Raw genomic sequence first — 20,114 nt, forward strand, 5'->3', positions numbered from 1 at the left:
TGACCATCACTTGGACCTTTTAGGCTAAGGCCCCGCTCCCAGGGTCAGCGCGCCCGCACTGCAGACAGGCGGGGCGCTGACATACACAGACCGCGATATGCGGTCTGTAGGGAGCGGCGGGACCCGCTACTCTTCCCCCCCCCCCCGGCTCGGGTAAGTAAAGCAAGCAACATACTGTACACACACACACTGACAGAGGCAGGCACACACATACACACACACAGAGACAGAGGCAGGCACTCATACACACACACACACACACGCAGGCACTCACGCACGCACTCACACGCTGCTTTCCCCCCACACTCCTCCCCGCTCCCGAAGCCTCTCCTCCTCCCGAAGCCTCCCCTCCCCATTGGCTCACAGCCACACCACGTGACGCGTCAACGCTAGGGAACACCATTCTCTTGTATCCCATAGTGGCTGACGCGCCACAGCGTGTAGTAAGCTGTGCAGCCAGGGGGGACCGGGACCGGCTCCGCAGGATTCCCCTGCGGGTGGGGAACTCGCGTGTGGTCGCCCGCACCACCGAGCGCAGCGGGACCGAGGCCTTACTGTTACACTATGTGTGTATTTTTATTCATATCTTCCACATGATCTGCGCTCCCCGAACTTCATCTTCACAATGACTCCCTGCCCTGTAGAGCCTACAATCTACTGTTGGTGCCTGAGGCAGAGGGAAATACGGTGACCTTGCCCAAAATGGACATCCAGGAGATGGAGCCGAGCCCAGGATTTGAACCAGGTCCCCCTGCTTCAATGTCATTACTGTCATCTTTTAGAAGCAGAGCCGTGTCTCACTGCAGCACTCTCTGTCCTATGCTTGACCCTGATGCTTATACAATGTAGATATTTTTTTTCAAATCAGGCACAATACCACTGCTTTTTCAAACCACTTCAATCAGTCTTAACTAAGCCGTACACTGCTATTTGGAGTTGAGCTTTGCAATGTTTCATATAATGCCCATATAAATAATGAATACTTCTAGTCATGATGCAGTATCTGCTGAAGCTAGCACTTAATTCCAGTGATTGGAGCACTATTTAAAAAAAAAAAAAGGCTTTATCCCCTTGTAACCGCTGGAGGTCATTCACTGTTTCACTTATCCAGAAATAAGGAGGACAAGCACTTGCACAACTTTTATCAAGTGTAGAACAATGGTGAAGAAGAGAGAACAGAAATCTGTGTATGAGAAATGCAAGAGGAATGGACATAGACGTCTTACTTCATATACTGTATTGGAGAAGGAGTGGCTCAGTGAGTAAAGACACTGACTGGCACTGAGTTTGACAGCACGGGAACCTGGTTCAATTCCTGATGTCGGCTCCTTGTGACCTTAGGCAAGTCACCTTATCTCCCTGTGCCTCAGGCACCAAAAACATAGATTGTAAGCTCCATGAGGCAGGAACCTTTGGCTGCAAAATGTCTCAGTAAAGCACTAAAATCAGTAGTTAGTGCGTTGACAGCTTCCCAGCAAATTGCAATGCAGTTCCAAATTAATATGTTTAATGAAAACTTTTATAGGGGAAATGTATAGGACAAAAAGCCAAAGATAAAAAAAAAAAAAAAAATGTCTGACAATTAATGCAGAGGGTTAATTGGGAATTCCCATGCTTCTGTTTTAACCCATTCACCTCCGTGAGCTACCTCTGTGGCATGATTTGCTGTGTCGGTTATTTCAAACCCCTGTTTTTTCCCCACAGTCCTTTTTATGAGTTTTATGATTTGCGACTGGTTGCCATGGTAATAAAACCGTGGTGTATTGTGGATCCCATGTATTACACTTCCCCATGAAAATAAGAGGCCTGGTTCTATTTCTGTCTCAGACACCAACACTCTCGTGTGATGTTAGACACATTACTTTCTCTTCCACTGCATTAGTTAAAATAATTGTATTTAAATATAACAGTAACATAGTATTTAGGTTGCTTTGTGATTATTCATCCAGAAATGTCCTGCACCCAGCATTGGATCCCAAAGTCCCATGCATGCTTGTCTCCAGCAGAATGCTTTTGGTGTCCAGTTTGCATAAACTGTTACAAATACTGTATGGATGTAGTTATCATTCAATACAAAGGGGATTATTTTGACATTTTATATATCTGATCCGTACAATAGATATTTAAATCCCTCTAGATATTTGCAATGCATGTTTTATTTTATTTTTCAATAGATATGCATTTCCACACCTCCACATTTGCAATGCATTTTTTTTATCACAGTATCATTATATTCCTTGCACCAGTGTATAATATTGTCTATTGTCCATGTATACTGTTACCCATTTGCACCAATAATAATAATAAAAGATACATTAGATATACTGTAGATAAATATTCAGCCAAAAACATAGTTTATATTAGGGTAGCCATCAATCTAATAATCTGTATATTCTATCCATGTATATATTTTCATACATACATACTTTTAACTATTACCAAACAATCTGTCCATATAACAGTCACCATTGATCCAGCCCACCAATCTGTCCATCTTTTGATGTAATCTCTCTGCTAGTCACAAAATCCAGTTTTCTGCAATCCATCCAACTATTTATTGTGATCATCTGTCCATCCAGCCTGGCTGGTTTCCCTCTATCCACTGCTCCTGTCTCCCTTTTATCTCTGTGCCTCCCCCATCCCCTGTTCATCCACTAATTGGTCTTCATGAAGGATTCCTCTTACCAGACAATTTATAAATGTGTAGCAGGTGCTGGTGAAGCGGTGGAAAGTTAGTTGTGCTCTTGAATACAGCCTGTGTGCGTGACGCCTCTGTGTATCTGTTGGTTTTCACCAGAGACTCTAATCAGGTATATTATGGCTTTTGCTTGGGTGGGGTTTTGTAGGGTAGCTCTAATTTAACAGCTTGTACATCTGTTTTAATGTTGGAGCCTTCATGTAGATGCTGCATTTCATTGTTGGTTTGTTTATGTTGAATTAAGGCTTTGAGCAGCAAGGCTATACAGTTAATTGTTATAGAATTATCTTTATAATGGGTTTAAAATATGATGTATTTTGTAAACTTTTTTGATTGGATATCAGGATGTTCTGAGCTTGTCCCTGATCTGGGGCCAATTGAACATCGTATCTACACAGTCACAAACCCCATAATCCCTATAGGTGTTGCTGGTGAGCAGAACTAATAATGCCTGTACAGGTTGGGAGTTTCAAAACCACTGTCTGGTAATCTGCAGCAGTAGCAGCTTCTCCCCACTATTAAAAGCCCTTTGCAAATATGTGAATTTGCGATGAAATGGGCTTTGGGTGAGTGATGGATTTTGTGTATAAAGTACTGCATCAGTTTACACCGTAATGCTTTCAAATATGTTACATTGTAGGCTTTTAAAGCAGCAATACTACAACCTTTTATTTGTATATGTAAAGCATGTGACTATAATTCTACATTCTTAACTAAACTGGCAATAGTTTGGTGTTCCTGTTCCTGTTCTAAATCATATCAAAATCCTGCTTGTGTGCCCAAAATAATGGCTGCTAAGTCAGTGTAACTCCTTGGCTACAATCTATCCTTATATTACTAAGGTAACATTATCTATTTGTGTGGTGTGTTTTTTTTTTTGTTGTTGTTTTTTTTTTAATCTATTACAGTTTGCAGCTCAAACTGCTGGGAACATTTGCAACAAATTAACCCGAACAGGAAAGCGTTGCAAAGATCTTGCACTGCTTGGGAAGTGGGCTAAAACATGCCTTAAAAAAAATCAATGGATGATTTTAGAAATTAAGTTGAATAAAACCAAAAAAAAAAGCCATTATTATCTAATACTACATAGATGCTTTTATTTAAACAAAAAAGAAACCCCCATAAGATCTCATGCTGCTTTAAGTGTAAGCTTAAATAACGTGATAACTGACATTTAATTGTAAATATAGGGGGAAGTGGGAAGAGAAGACATAGGGCCTCATGCAGAGAGCAGCGGTAGAAATAATTGGAGAGTGTAAGAAAAAGTAGATTTAATGGAGAGTTTTTTTCTCCATATGCAGAAATTGGCGAAAATCGCAATTTCTGGCATGAATGCGTGTGGCAAGTTGAATAGGGAGAGATGCGCGCTGCTGAAAGGGAAAAAAAAAATCGGGCTTTTTTTTTTTTTTCCCTATGGCCAGCGAGCTCCTGCTTCTTGCCAACTTTAGTTGGTGGAGAAAAATGTAGAAAATCTCGCCAATAACAGCCGCTAGATGGCGTTCGCGTCTTTCTGAATTTGGATATTTTTAAAGCTGGCGAGATGTAGGATCTCGCCAGGCGCGCGGCGAGATTTATAAATAGAAAAAAAAATGGCGCGTTTTTCGTACCTCGCCATTTTCTGCTGTTTTTTGTGCGATTTTCTCCAAAAAATAGCGAGATTTCATATAGCGCTGCTCTCTGCATGAGGCCCATAGTCTTTTTTTAAAAGCAAAATTGACATTTAAACATTGGTGCAAAGCTCTTTAGACTGCTTTAGAAAGACTAAATAAACAGGGGGGGGGGGCGCCTTTCTAAAATGGAAGTGTAACTGTAGGGGAAGAAAAGTTGTGGTAAACTGAGCACAAACTGCAGCTACGGTGCTTTAGTTCCGTGACACTTTGGGGGAAATGTAGAAGAGGTCAAAAGGCAAAATCCTGGCATTCCTTGTGAAGCTGCTTGCACTGACCTGCGTTTTTGTGCAGTGCGTCCAGAAGTACTCCGAGCATCATCAAGGTATTGACATTGTGAAAGAGGTGTGTTTAGGGGTGTGTCTACAGTTTGACCCTGCTGAGGCAATAAAAAAACACACTACATTTATGTGATTATAGGGGTCTATGTTAAAATGGGCAAGACGCATGTGCTCAAGTGGTGTTCTGACTTTCTGTATCGTGGAGCGTCTGTCACTTTTTAACCTACCATAACTTGTTTAGTGTATGAAGTTCACACCTATAACCTGTTCCAGCTGCCACCTGAGATGGCGGAAGTGGTTCAATATTCCCCAGTTCATTAGATTAGCCCCATGCAATCCCAGCAACGATTAAAGGTAATTATTGCATTAGTTGGAACGTAACTTTGAGATCGCACTACTTATGTACGAAGAAACCTGCCGCAGCGTGTGGGTGGGAACGCTAAAACGGCCACAAATTAAATAGCCCCGTTGACCGCTGAAGGTATTGTTTTAATCTTCCAGGGGTCAAAAAATAGGTGTAATTTGGAGATTGTATACTTAAAGATGACAAGTTACTGGCTAATAATTATTTGAGATTAGTGCGCTCTATCTGACCTCCATTTTTGCAGCGGAGAGCTGCACTCTTATGCTCTCTCCAATATCTCTCAAGTGGGTCTAATAGGCTGTCACTCAAACTGATTATGCGTGTGTTTTTATGCAAAGCTAACATAGTAGCTGACTTAGGGCCTCATGCAGAGAGCAGCGCTATTTAGAATTGGAGAGGGGAATAAAATTTAGTTTTTTTGGAGAGTTTTTTTCTCCATATGCAGAAAGGGCATAAAACTGCATTTACAATCCTTTCTGTATATGGAGAGTTTCAACCAGCGCTATTAGCGCTGTTGAAACTAGTGGGAAAGAAATCGATTTATTTTTTTTCCCCTCCACCGGCCGCGGAGCGCCAGCTGCTTGGTGGAGAGGAAAAATGTTGAAAATCGCGCCATTTTTTTGGCGCGAACAGCCACTAGATGGCGTTCGCGGCTCTCTGCATACGGCCGTTTTAAACACTGGAGAGATTTCTGTTCTCTCCAGCCGCGCGGCGAGATTCAAGAAAAAAAAATGGCGCTTTTTTTAAAACTTGCCATTATCTGCCTTTCTCAAGGCAGAATTCGCCAAAACATGCCGCTTTCCCTGTTAGCGCTGCTCTCTGCATGAGGCCCTTAATGTTTAATTTTTAAGTTAATTAGATTTATTTAAATGGCCTATCAGATCTTCATAGAAGTTGGTAGGATAACACACTGTCTTAATAGTTCATGCGAGTTGATGCTGATTCTTCTGAGCATCTTTTGAGACTTTATTTATTTATTTATTTTAATGTCTCTTATAAAAGACTTCAAATATAATTTTGGGTAAGGGGCAAATAAATATCTAGTTTCCCTGGATGAAGTGTACTTTTTTCATTGAAGCTGTAATGAAACCTTCATGGGGTCAAAAGTGAAGTATTGGTAGTATTGGTAGTATTGGTAGTATTGGTAGTATTGGTAGTATTGGTAGTATTGGTAGTATTGGTAGTATTGGTAGTATTGGTAGTATTGGTAGTATTGGTAGTATTGGTAGTATTCTTGGGATAGTTGAGCAAAAACAATATTAAATCTAAACTCCATCTCCCAAACAGATTTATGTGCAATGACAATATCAATGCTTCCCCAGATACCCAAGGGTAGTAGTAAGATTTAATGAATGCACACAAATATGAGCAAGAAAAGGAGGAAAAGTTAAAAGTAATAACAATATAACTTGCCAAAAAACTTTTTTTTTTTTTTATAATTTTTTTAAATTAACCAGTCCTGACCATTGCAAGCTTTTGATGCGGCTCTACCATTCGGCAACAAGGCAAGTCTAGGGCAGGGGAGCGCAAACTTTTTTTTTTTTTCCCTGCACCCCATGCCGGCAGTTCCCCTCTCTCCGCACCCCCCCCCCCCCTGTTACCTCGGCTCCGGCATCATGACGTCAAGTTGCCATGGTGACGCTCTAAGAAGCAGTCTAAGCCAAGGTTAGTGAGGTTTACAGAGGCCTTCGCCGCTTCCCCAGCACTTACTTTAAGTGCCTTCTGGAAGCGCGCGGTGCCTCTGTAAACCCCGTGCCCCCTGCAGTCAGTCTCGTGCGCCCCCCAAATTTATTTGGCTGAGTCTACCTTTTTGCCAGGTTTTCAGGGACGCTGTACACCTATGGAGACCATAAAAGTCTCCCTTTTTTAGCAAGGTGGCCATCTTGGGCCCCGTGCTCCCTCCTCTCCCTCCAACATTCACCTGACCAGAGGGAGGGAGCTGGAGGAGGGAGTCTGGGGCTCACCGCTCGGATCGCAATTTTGATCCCGGCCCCAACGGGAGGCGGGAGCAAAGGGCCTCCGGACCGGCAGAGGTGTATGTTCTCCTTTGCTTCCCTTTGTCGGAGCGGGCCGTCTCCTGTAGGGTCATGTTGCCATAGTCACCGACGTCTCATGACATGTTGCCATGGCAAAGTGATGTCAAAAGCCGCTTTGACATCATGATGCTGCCGGTGGAGAGCTGATCGTCAAGGTAAGTCCCCTTAACTTTTTTTTTTATTGAGCATTTTTGTACATACAAAATAAGAGTAAACAAAACATATAACACATAAAGGGGGGATTGGGGAGGGGGGAAGGGGTAGCATTTGTAACAATATAGCACTGTACACAACAATTTAATTACCACATGTATCACTCCCCCTTAACTTTTTTTTTTTTTTTACGGGGGAGGAGTGCCACCTTGGCCCTGAAAAGCCTAAGGCCGATCATGCGATGCACCCCAGGACTTTTTATTTATTTATTTTTAAACTTGTTTCTGACTTCCGTGGGGCCCAGGGAAAGCTTCTCTCTCCAGCTTCACACTCCTCCCCCTTCATACGTCAATTGTATTGCTGCAAAACCCTGTGTCTGGGGTCCACTGTTCATGATTTCCAATGGCCCAGCAAAACCTGGAGAAGGACGGGATGGAAATGGTCAAATAAAAATGGAGACAACCTGGTTATTTTTGTTGATTGAGTGGATTCACTTGATACACTGCCAAAGGATACCAAACAACTTGTAATTAACATGTTTTACATATGCAGATCGGTTTTTGATGAGACTTAAGGGGAAACAATCCTGGGATAGTCTGAAATTTACCACTGAAGGGTGCTAGTCTGATTTTCCTGAGGGGGGCGGGGGTGGGAATATCTATATATCTATATATATATCTCAAAATAGAGGGGCAACTGGCACTCCCATCAAAGTGAAATTGTATGGTGCCTTCCTATAGAAATAAACAGAGAAAGCAGTCATCCCTAGCAAGGGAAGACAAAGTGTGTGTGTCCTTCCTTCCTTCCTCTGTCAGCTGAAACGTTGGTCCTTTGTTTTATTATTTATTATTATTGTTATAATACATACCTGTGTCCTTTTTTGGAGTGCCACAACATAACCATTATTTCTTGCATAGTCCACAATTGAGACATGCCAGTGATTTTATGGCATTTGGTCAAGATAAACACGATTTATCTATATGATGAGTTTACTTCCAAAAGGAGCAAAGTAACGGAATAATATTACATGTGATGTGGGACCATGTGAATTAAAATTATGTGATATTGTACAGTATCTCTGCTGTGAATGACTTGTGATATCTGACAACTGATGCCGTGCCTTTCAATAAAAATCAATATTAAAAAAAGCTAAATGCTCCAGGTTTTAATTTGCTGCAGTATTATATATTGTTGGTTTAATAAATATAATTGGCTACAGGGAAACAAGTTGCTAAGATTGAGTATTGAGAGTCCTTGTACGTCTTGTGTGTACCGTTTACATTAATGCTTTATTCACTGTTTAATACCCAACTCTTCATTATTTTTTTTTCCTTTAGGCTTAAAAATGAACACTGCCCAACCTCCAGAAAATGGACAGTATTCTGCAAACCAGCAAAGACCCTTTTTTTATGCACAGCCATCAGCACAACTACCTTTCCAAAATCCATGGTACCTTGGCCAGGTGTACAACCCATACTGCCTCCCTGGGCAAGGTAAGATCATTAGTAAGGCTGTAGCAACAAATGGCTTATTTATTGGGAGTACAAATATAGCATTAGGTTTGTCCTATGACAATTAGAATGTTTTAAGGTGCCACAATAATTGTGGCTTGGGCTGTGGGGGTGGTAGCAAATGTTAATGTGGCAGCTCCGTCTTGTATGGTCAACCAGTACAGTTTCTACTATTGTGATGGGAGATATACCCCGGCAGCATAAAGTGTGTGTCTCTCCAAATTCTGTCTTATCTGATTTTTCATTTATTCTAATCTGGAGCCTTGATGTTTTTACCATTTCATAAAAAATAAACTAATCCTGTCTAGTTTAGCAATTTTACCCTGCTTAATATTTAAAGTATGGTGCCCAAATGAATGTGCTTAACACTTTAGCTTGACTAAGGTTGTAATGAATGTTTTTCATTGCTTTTCGCTGACTAATTGTGTTGCGTACAATTGCACAGAACTGTAATTGCTCTGTCACTTGCTGTGAAGCGCAGGAAAGGAGTAGAAGTAATGCTCTGTTTTTGTAGTTCAGCTGAATTCCCTTTGATTTGATCCAATGTCAAAAGTGCAGAAAACTCTGTGCTATCTTTGCTTTCTTTTCAATAGAGAATTAATTGTGATCGTAGAGGAATAATTGCCCTTTGCTCTTTTTATTTTAACAGGCTACAGAAGTGGAAATCCCTATTATCCATTCTATTCTGTCGCACTCCATGAGTACCCTGGATTTTATGTTCCACAGCCTCAAATGAACACAAGAATGAACAGAAGACCTCATTTTAATCCCCATCCACCCTCCCCCATGTTTTACCATGCTACACGATTTAGGCACTATAGCAGTCCTGGAAAGAGAACCGAAACCAAAGAAACCCAGACTGATCCACGGCAGCAGCAGCAGCAGCAGCAGGAATACATCCCTAAGAAACACCAGGGTACGGACAGTAAAGGCTGTGACGGAGGAAGCACAAAGTGCCAGTCTTCTGGCGTTGGCAGCACAGAGCATGAAAGTAACTTGGACCATAATGATATGTCCATGTCCCCTGCGGCAGTGGTGCAGGAGAGAGACTTTCACAACAATGCTTGCAACGCGTCACAATATCGCAGCATGCCTCCGGGAAGCTATGCTTATGAGAAAGAGGAGGTAAGAATAGAGTATGGAAGTGGTTCCCCTGCTGCCATACAGATGTGGAAGTCTTATAAGGAAACCATACCAATATATGATGTTGCAGTTAAGGAAATACCAGACAATGTAGTGCAGCGTGATCTGTTTTGTGAGGGTGTATTGTATGGCCCCCGCACAGGAGAAGAGCCTACGGTACCAAGTGTTGCCTTTTCAAAGGAAGACCCATGTAAAACTTCACTCCCTCCAAAACAGAGTCTTGATGCTCTGCAAAGAACAGAAACCCTAACCCCACCAGTGCAAAGCAGGGAGTCCAAACTTGATACCAGCAAACCGGGAAAGCCAAGTCCAAAATTAAGGGCCATGCCGGAGGTAGACACTGAAGCTAGGGTGTTGAAACGTGTTGAGATAGCCAATCCTGTCTACGATATCCAGCAAGCTGGTAGTCCAGAAGATTCTGATGATGAAAACGTTGAAGCTGTTAAATCCAGTGCAGAATTCACAGTTGTCCAAGATCTCCATTCAGAAAGGAAAAGTATGAGTCGATCTGCTGGTAACGAAGAACTGAAGTTGACTAATAAAAGTAATATGTGGACAGACGATTCGGTTCAGCAATTTGTGCCTTCCCCAACCTGGCTGGCTTGCTTTGACAATGTAGAGACCAACTACGACTACGATGTTTATATGTCTCAAAGGAAACAAAAACGACCAAGCATACTAAGTATTACGTCCGATGAACTTTCTTCTTCTAGAGATGAAGGGTCGTCCATGGATAACACACCGATGTCTTACTTTGTGCCCGATTATATGCTTAGGAAGAGTGTGTACTCCTTCCGAAAAGGGGCAGAAGACTCGGCGAGAGAGAAAATTAAGAGCGGCGGTTCTTTGAAAGAAGATGACAAACCTATGCAGCATGCAAGCTGCCAGTATGACAAGAATTCTGATTCTATTGGAGTGAAAGTTAAAGATGTTTCAAGCAGAGGTAGAAAGGTTGGCGTTCCCCTCAGAGGCCTGAGCAGGCGAAAGCTGTATTCATTAAAGAAGAAACCAAGGAAAAGTCAGTCTTTATCTGAACCAGAAGATTCAGAGGAGTACTGGGTAATGGAGCGAGGCGACTTGCATGGCTATGAGGAAGAAGTAGACGATGACGGTGAAGAATATTATTTTCAGGATAACGCTCCACATGGGCAGATGAACATTAGCAAAGGTAGCTTTTTTAAGCAAATAGCACAGAAAAGAATACTCTGGAAGCCCCCCAAAGGCACGGTCCCGGCTCAGATTATTGGTTGGCCTGTAAGAGAAAAATTGAAAGTGAAGAAAAAGGGTCCCAATGACACTTTGGTGCAGGTGCACCAACCACAGGCGAAGGAATATGATATTGATGACTATGCCAGCTATGAAAAGAAGCAGACGGCAAAGCTAGAGAGAGTCTTTAAAGGGATGCCTGAACAGAATAAATCTCTGCCGAAGTCACTGGGTGGTAAGTTGATTTATGAGGACGCTTCTACATGTGGTCTTATTGGGAACCATCAACCCTAGCCCCTTACACCGCTTATTGTTGCCAAACTCACGGATTGGAAATGTCTGAATCCACTTCAAACCAAAATGACACTAAGAATGTTTCTATGTCTTTATTAAAACTGCAACTGCCTGCTGCATCCTACCTTGGTAAAGTGCAGTACAATCAAGCAAGCAAGTTGAGTGAAGTCTTGTGTACACTACGCTTGTGTGAATGTTCAGTGGTGTCGCCAAAAACTGCCTATATGTACCGTGGATAGAAAAATGTTTTTAGAAGAGATCTTGGCTAAATGATATGACATTTGATGTTTGTCTGAGTTGCGTATAGGCTGATGTGTCAGATCAGACTGTCAACAAGTAGTTGGAGGGACCTGGTCAATCTTGTGGGGTGACATTTTTCTTGTAGATAGACTAGGACTTTCCTGAAAACAATCTGTTGTGCTTGACCAGGCTAATGTAGTTTCATGCATGATATTTATTTATTCTCATCTATTGCACATGATATTTATTTCTTTTTCCTCCATCTAGGAAAACCCAAAAAGAAGACCTCTGGGGCAACTGTTGAAGAGTACTGGGTTGGAAGAGGTGCTAAACCCAAATTCGCCGAGCCTCCGTATTATATGCAAGATCCAACCAAAATCAAGGAGCCGGGTATATATGCATGTATTTATTTTCAAAAAGCAATGTTTATTTGGGAATTCACCTTTTTTTGGAAGTTCTAAGGAACCTTGTTTTGATTGTGCACAGATCAGATGAAGAGCAGATTCTGAGATTTGAAGCTGGATATAATGTTGGCTGGGCTTGAATGTTCCTTGGAGCTTACATGATGGTAACTCTAACGCAGAATAGCACCTGATTATGGGCCCACTGGGAATGGGATTTTTCTATTTTGGTTATTTGAAGGGGGGTGGGAGGTGAGAAATTTCACCAGTGCGCCAGTAGGGACATAATGTGTTGGCTTCTTGATACTTTAATGCGCCATTCGCTCTGTATCAGCTTTATTTAAATTAGAGGTGTTCATGAATATATGCAAGCTGAATAACATTGTATTATACAGGCATACTCTGCTTTAAGGACACTCACTTTAAGTACACTTGCGAGTAAGGACATATCGCCCAATAGGAAAATGACAGCTCACGCATGCGCCTGTCAGCACATCCTGAACAGCAATACCGGCTCCTGACCTGTACCAAAGCTATGCGCAAGCGGGGAGACTATAGAGCCTGTTACACATGCGTTATTTACATCAGTTCTGCACGTATATGACGACTGCAGTACAGTACATGCATCAATAAGTGGAAAAAAGGTAGTGCTTCACTTTAAGTACGTTTACGCTTTATATACATGCTCCGGTCCTATTGCGTACTTTAATGCAGGGTATGCCTGTATAGCTCTTATGCCGCCTTATTGCTGCTTTCCATTGGCGTTTTTGCTACTTTATTGCACCATATGCTCTGTGTATCGGCTTTATTTCAAGTACAACAGTGTTCATGAATACACCCAAGCTGAATCACATTGCATTGTAAACTCGTGTCCTACTATTGCTGTTATTGCAATATTGTGTCTCTGATTCACACTGACTCATTACGAGGAAACTTCGGCTTATAACAGTGTTAACTATAGCCAAACACTGCCTTGTAACCTCAGACCATTGATACTGCAATTGAAATTGCAATTTTACTCAAGCACGGGTGTTTGTTAATATATTCAAGTAGAATTACAGTGTTGCATATTTATATGCCCTATTACTGCTGTCACTACAATAGTGTCGGTGTGCTATACACTGACTCACTACAACAGTGTTTTTCAACCAGGGTTCCTAGGAACCCTTGGGTTCCCTGGGCATCCCTAAAGGGTTCCTTGTCATTTTAAAATTGTACTAAATACAGAAGAATTTTACAATGTATCTGATGTCGGATGCATTGTTGGAGAGGGTTGGGGTTCCTCAAAATTTCACATAGGGTTCCTTAACCAAAAAAAGTTGGAAACGACTGCAGTACAAGGAAACTCGGGCTTACAGCAGTCTTAACTACAGACAAACACTGCCTTATAACCTCCGTTTACCACTACTGCAACTCAGACTTCCATTTCCTCTAAATACGGATGTTTATCCTTAAAGGTGTTCATTAATACACCACTATTAAACCCATAAAGACATGGCTATCCGTTAACAAAACCACAATTGTCAGCAACAGAATGGTATACATATGCCTATATATGGATTTGTAAGGGTTCCTTTGACCAGCAGCCATCTAACATAACTGTATAATAGGTCATTATTTTCCCTTGGTATGGCCCCTACAGCAGCTTAAGCAATTGATTAGCATGAGTATATAATTTCAATCGCTGTCTACTTTATATTTTTACTCAGATCCTCAATTTTTGCTCATCCACCCCTGTGGTAAGGTGTTCTGAGGCACCCATGCCTGAAATCATTATTAGTATTAACCACTTCGGCTATACTTGGGTCACTACAGCTGTTTATAATGGGTGTACCTATTGATCTATGGTATAGCTAAAAGTATGGTTTAAACACCAGTCACTGGGAACTCTACTAGTACTAGACCAACTGAGGTCCGTCATGGCTCTCCAAATGTCTGGAGTTCTGCAGGCTACTTAAACAGATCAGTCCAAGTTCATTCATCCTATACTCTAGTCAATAACTATACAACTTGGCAAACGAACCTAACCTTCATTTACACATGGAGGCTTATCAGCAGTAATTTTTCTAACACCTACCACAGTAAAATAGGGTCTTATCTTATCTTACAATACTATTACTATACCAGCCACTGCACACTGTGGACTGGATTGAGCACTCGAATTGATCTGCCTTTTTTGAAATTTTATTTTAGCCACGTGTTGTGCACTTTTGTCTACCTCACAATATGAATCATTTGAACAAATTAAAGGTTACGTTTTTAATTAAATATTTTTTTTCTTTGCACCATTTGGCAAGTACCAGTCTAAAGGGGCTTCTTCCTCTCGTTTAGGCGTGTTACGTTCTATACCTTATTTATGTCCCTAGCACCACCAATTAGAATATCAAGATACCAAGAGCGTCCTTTCCTTCCCCTCCCCGTCCCTTCCCTCGTGTAACTAAATCAGAATAGCACCTGATTATGGGCCCACTGGGAATGGGATTTTTCTTTTTTTTAGTTATTGGAAGGGGGGGAAATGTCACCAGTGCGCCCATTAGGTGTTTGGTTTTTGTTTACAGTTGTATGTTAATCTAAGGTAATTTTGGAAAGTTTAACTATTAATAAGTAGCAAGTTCTTTCTATGCAATATAATAGATTTGTATTGCTAGTATGAAACTAACACTTCAGTTCAGATTCCAGTCAGTGAATATTATGAGTCGGAACCGCAGACAAAATTGAATAGTGTTAATATACATAGCTTTTATTGGTGATTTATACACTTGCACAAACTATTAGCTGGAGTGCGCGGAGAAGTTCCCCAGGCCTGATGGTTAGTTATGATCCTAAACCAATGTTGCAGTTAAAAATACACGTATTACAAGCCCCCCACCCATCCTCTTCTGTATCCAGCCCCCCTTAGCACTAAGCACTAATATGTTTCAGCATTGTGTCCCTACTAGCTTACATTGCAAGTAAAAACAGAGCCTGGTACAGCAATACACAGAATAACCAGATGTCACCATCTTTCACCTCGAGCCTAGTACAGAAGTACACCAAATGAGAAACTAGTTAACCCTTTGCATTATAGGGAAGTGTCACTATCTTTGACCTCTTACACTGCAATCCACCCTTCGACGCATCCCTAGATCATAACGTTACTATAATCAACATAATCATAGGTGGTGGGGGGGGGGGGGTGTAGGGCCTTAATCGGCTAGGCCCGTACTGTATGCGATAGCCGGGCACAAGTACATTTAGACAGGGCTAATAAAATATGAAAAATAATCAATACAAAGGCTCTTATTAAGCCTTGCAGAACTTTAGTGCCCCCAGCCATCCAAACCAGCCTGTTTCTTGATTCCATAACTTGGCCTGTTCCTCCCTTTATTTTACTGATGAGTATAACCCCCACTATTGTTTCTATGAAGGTGCAGCATTCTTGCCCGATCAGGGCACATACGTCACCTTTTTGAGGTCGGTACAAAATCTAAAGATATTCTATTTTGCAGAGCTACTTTTCTGATTTTAGATTTTTTTAAAAATTCAGTCATTTTATCTACCACATCTGTAGTAGCATTTAAAGCAGCATTGATTAATTTCAGGTAACGCAATAATTTTAGTAAATGCCCAGCAGGTCCCAAATACTGGGAAAGCGATGCCAAACACCCCTGGTACCTTTCCCACAAATGAGCGCCTGTTGCATCGATGCCCCTGAGGTAAAGACCGCATTATAGGTAAAGTTGCAGAAGATACCGTAGTATGAGAGAATTGAGCAGATCAGCAGAATGACCTCTCTGGCTAGCTAGTACTTGTGCACTGAACGTGTAGTTGGTGTAATATATAACAAATGTGATGTACTGTATTGCAATGGTTTGATGTCACCTATGGCAAAGATTTACATAACATTAGGATGCAAAACCTATCCCTGCAGGATATGTGCTCCATTCCCCAGAGATTTGAAGACCTCTATTAAACCGTTGCAAGTTTTGTTTTTTGTGATGGTTTTTATAAGTCAGGGAAGGGACAATATTTCAGGTAGCTTATATAACGGTGAACAGGATGTCAAAATTGTGCAAACGTAATCACTTTGTTTAATGTTGCTCTATTGCAGACAAGCCTCCAAAAAAGAAAGGACCGTTTAAGCCTTCTAAAAGAAAACAAACTAGAATTGATCCAGAAGAAGTAGAAACATGGGAGATTCCTAGATCCTACTTGTACAGAGGTATGGAGCAATTGTTGCTTGTAATTGGACACAAGCTGGCTTTATAACTGTGCACAAGTCATACATGAGCTTTTCTATTGAGCAAACAGGACATTGGCTGTCCTCCTGCTAAATATATTGCCCCTTACAAACTGTTCCCACAAGAAACTGCCATTTTTAGTACTGAGCCAAGTGCAGCTGTACCTGTAACTCTGAATGAAAAGAACATTGTGTGTTCCCGTCCAGAGTGATCAACTCCAGACCTCAAGGGTCACCAACAGGTCGGTTCTAAGCATATCCCTGCTTCAGCAGTTGATTGAGCAAGGATATGCTTAACCTGCCCTGTTGAGGGCTGGAGTTGGCCAACCCTCAGACTCGCCAAGCTCGCAGTTCTATTTGGAAGGATTTCTTCGTGAAGCTTTTTATACCCACGTGTCAAATATGGCACACCACGTGACTTGCTTATGGGATGAGGGTTAATACACAGATACCTAGGTGATCCACTTTTCACCTTCTGTAAAGTTCCCTCAAATGAACAATCTCACCCCTCAATCCGTCCCAATGTACCATCGGTCACAAACGGCACACAAAGGAGCACATGACTTGCAGTATATATGCAACCAGGGTTAATACACATGGCTAAACTAGATAACTCTCCTTTTCTCCTGTGCAAGGTACTTTTTTTAATGAGTTAATTGCCCCTTACTCGATTACAATCCTATCTACTCACTCGCCACCCAAGAAATGGCAAATATGGAATTTGCAGTCTCTAATGCCCCTGTTTATTAAAGAGAAACTATGCACTTAACACACGTAGCAAATGTGTCCGAAAACATACTTTTACACTCTACAAAGTGTGCAAACAGTTCACTCAGAGCCCAAAGGGTGGTGGGTGGGTGGTGGGTGTTTTGTCAGACCAGGTTTTTAAAATAAAAGGATAAAACATAAATCCCTATACAGTACGTTACCATGTGTCATAGGTTTTTCTCAGAGGTCACTGGTGTAGAAAGATGCACATGTACGTGTCTAACCCTAAACACACCTTTGAATTCTGTTGTTCAGAATAGGTGTCATCTCAGGCTATCCTATATTTGATATACCGTAGTCCTCAACTAAGTGGTGACCTGTTCATCACCTCTGTGATGCACAGGGGATATTTCAAGAATGTTGAGGCTAACAGCCCAGCATCTGGGTATTGTCCACAGCGTGCGCAAAGTGGGGAACTGGGCGCGCAGGGTTCAGAGGCCCTCCGCGCTTCCTGATGGCATTTAAATTAATGTCGGGGGAGCTGCGGGGCCCATGTAACCCTCACTTACCTTGATTCACACGCTTCTGGTGATGTCGCCATGGCAACGCGGCTTCAAATGACGCGGGGTCATGTGACCTCCTGTTGCCAGATTAAGTCCCCTTTCTAGATCAACACAAACAGGAAGGGTCTTGACCTGTCGCACACAATTTCTTGTAGTTTTAAGTAAACCGTAACCAGATTAACCCCTGAATCACCACATTGATTACAGTACTTAAAATATCCCATCATATACATTGCACCAATCTTTACTAAACCCATTTTGTTACGGGGTTGCAGAAGACGGTCCTACAACTGTCCTCGTTCTCCAAATGCAAATTGTTATGAAACAATGTGGTAATGCTTTAAATGTCTAATTTCAGAGCATCCTGTGTCTGTAGGGACCTTTCTTTAAAATTCTCTGAAGATGCTTCTGTGCTGTAGAATATATTAGATTCCCATTTTTATTTGAAAAGCGTTGAACATCCCAGAAATTGGAAGCTGCTGCACTGAATGCCATTGAAAAGCATGCAGATTTGGTTGGAAATTCAGTAATGTATAATAACTATATATTTTACTTTATTTTTATAGGCCGTGGCATAAGGAGAGGTGGCACCAGAAAAAAATAAAGCGACTGCTTATGTTTCAAAAAAAATAATGTATATTTATTTCTTAAACAGAGTTTAACAGTGGTGAATTTATTTTTATTTATTTTTTTTTTGCACACAACCTTTTTTTTTTTACACTCAAAATTGAGTCCTATCTACCCACTAAATTGTGTTACCCTGTAGTTTGTTGTGCACTTTGTTGTGCACTGGAAGGGAGGATGAGGTTTAATGTGTTCTCTGCACCAATGAAAAATTGTTAAATATATATCTAATTGAAAAAATAAATAGTTGACGCTTTAACGGCACAATGAAAAACAAAAAATGAGCCATTGAAATGGCACGTCAAATCAAAGCACGTTGATATTGTAAATAGCACCCACTTCACAATGTATTTGCATCAAATAAAGGCTCATTGAACTGCAGCAATAAAGTTTTGTGTATTTTCTACATTTGGCTCTAGAAATAAACTGCGTTGCGCGAAGCCTGGGTTCTCCACCTCAAAGATGTACACTAGGTAATGTCTGGTTTGTGCCCTTCCCCTCCTGATTTTTCCAGGAATGCTAGAGCAAGATTCTCTTCTATGCACAGAGTTTTGAGACTCAGAGGTCAATTTCACAATGTTTCCCATTTCCTAAAGATCAATGTTTCTGTGGTTAATTGCCAGGGAATCTGAGAAATTTTGGAAGTGGGAGACTTTTTTTTGACTCCATTAAATAATAAAAAAAAGTTAAACTTCTAATGTGTATTTAAAAATATCAGCTTTACCATAATGGGAATATTAACAAGGGGCTCTTACTGCAAGATATATAATATAATAATTATGAATATTTTTTTTTTTTTTTAATATATGTATGTTCTGCGTTTTTTTTTTGTTTTGTTTTGTTTTTTTTAAAGATTTGAAATCACTGGTCTGGATGCACCACCTCAATTAAATGACAAGTGAGACTGCACCTTTTTTTTTGGAGTCATGATTAAGATACATTTGTTTCACAACCCTATGTATGTGCATCTTTTATTTGTATAGAGCAGTGGTTTTTCAACCAGGGTTCCTCAGAAACCTTGCGTTTCCAGAGAATCCCTAAAGGTTTCCCTGCAATTTTCTTGTCATTTGAAAATTGTATCAAATACAGAAAAATTTACAATGCATCTGATCAGAGTTGCTATTAGAGATGGTTGGGGGTTCTTCAGAATTTCACTTGGGGTTCTTTAACGGAAACAAAAGTTGGAAACCACTGGTGTACAGTGCATCCATTTACCTGGCACTTCACAGCACTAATGCACATAACAACAAAATATGCAAGATAATGGGAATAACAAAATATGCAAGATAATGGGAATAAGTGCTAAAGACCTCAAAGTAAACATTGGGGGAAAAAAGTCTCTGACCCGAAGAGTATTGGTGATTTGGTAGATGGTGCTTCACCAGTAAGTGCTCTATTGTATAAGAACAATATATTCCAAGTATAGTCCCAATAGTTCATCATAACTGTAATAACAGATCACCCAAGGCAGATTAAGGGACCTAGTGGTGCCCACCTGGCTACCTCAGAGATTGGTCACCTGGTAAGTGATTACCTACCCATAGGGTTTAGAACAATAAAACAGCAGGCACTGAAAAGGTAAATACAGAGGGGCTGGTGCCCTTTACCCGACAGTGAAATCAAGACAGGGAAAAACTCTGCAGCGTGCAATCCTCAATGGTACAGATCAGGATATGTAGAAGTAATGGAACACAGCTTCCGCATCAGTGGATCAAAAATAGGTAGGGCAACTCCCAGATGTAGTAAAATTGTGCAATAAACATAATCTGCTTGGCAATGAAGGTGTCAAACACACCAACATGTTTCATCCAACAGGACTTTACTGAAGAGCCTGCAGTTTAAGTGCTCAGCAGTAAGAACTTGGAGACCGTAAATAGGACGGTGTTGCGGTAAGTGTATGCTAGGCATTAGTACTTTGGGGTTGCTCAAATGCCTCAGAATTGTAACACATACTCTACTAAGGCCTAGGCAGTCATCAAAGCTGTGTGCAAGAATTTCAGCAATAC

The 20,114-nt window shown here is 41.2% G+C and overlaps 1 protein-coding gene across 1 annotated transcript; it reads left to right on the plus strand.

The window, feature by feature from the left end:
- Positions 1–2,730: 2,730 nt before the first annotated feature.
- LOC142488689 (uncharacterized) lies at positions 2,731–18,468 on the plus strand. The gene is made up of 6 exons (XM_075589091.1): positions 2,731–2,810; positions 8,537–8,692; positions 9,360–11,294; positions 11,861–11,983; positions 16,085–16,195; positions 18,051–18,468. Exons 2-6 carry the CDS (start codon positions 8,545–8,547, stop codon positions 18,086–18,088), a joined length of 2,355 nt encoding a protein of 784 aa, XP_075445206.1. The 5' UTR covers positions 2,731–2,810; positions 8,537–8,544; the 3' UTR covers positions 18,089–18,468.
- The last annotated feature ends 1,646 nt before the right edge of the window (positions 18,469–20,114 follow it).

Source organism: Ascaphus truei, chromosome 2, assembly GCF_040206685.1.
Source record: "Ascaphus truei isolate aAscTru1 chromosome 2, aAscTru1.hap1, whole genome shotgun sequence".
Classification (NCBI taxonomy): Eukaryota; Metazoa; Chordata; class Amphibia; order Anura; family Ascaphidae; genus Ascaphus; species Ascaphus truei.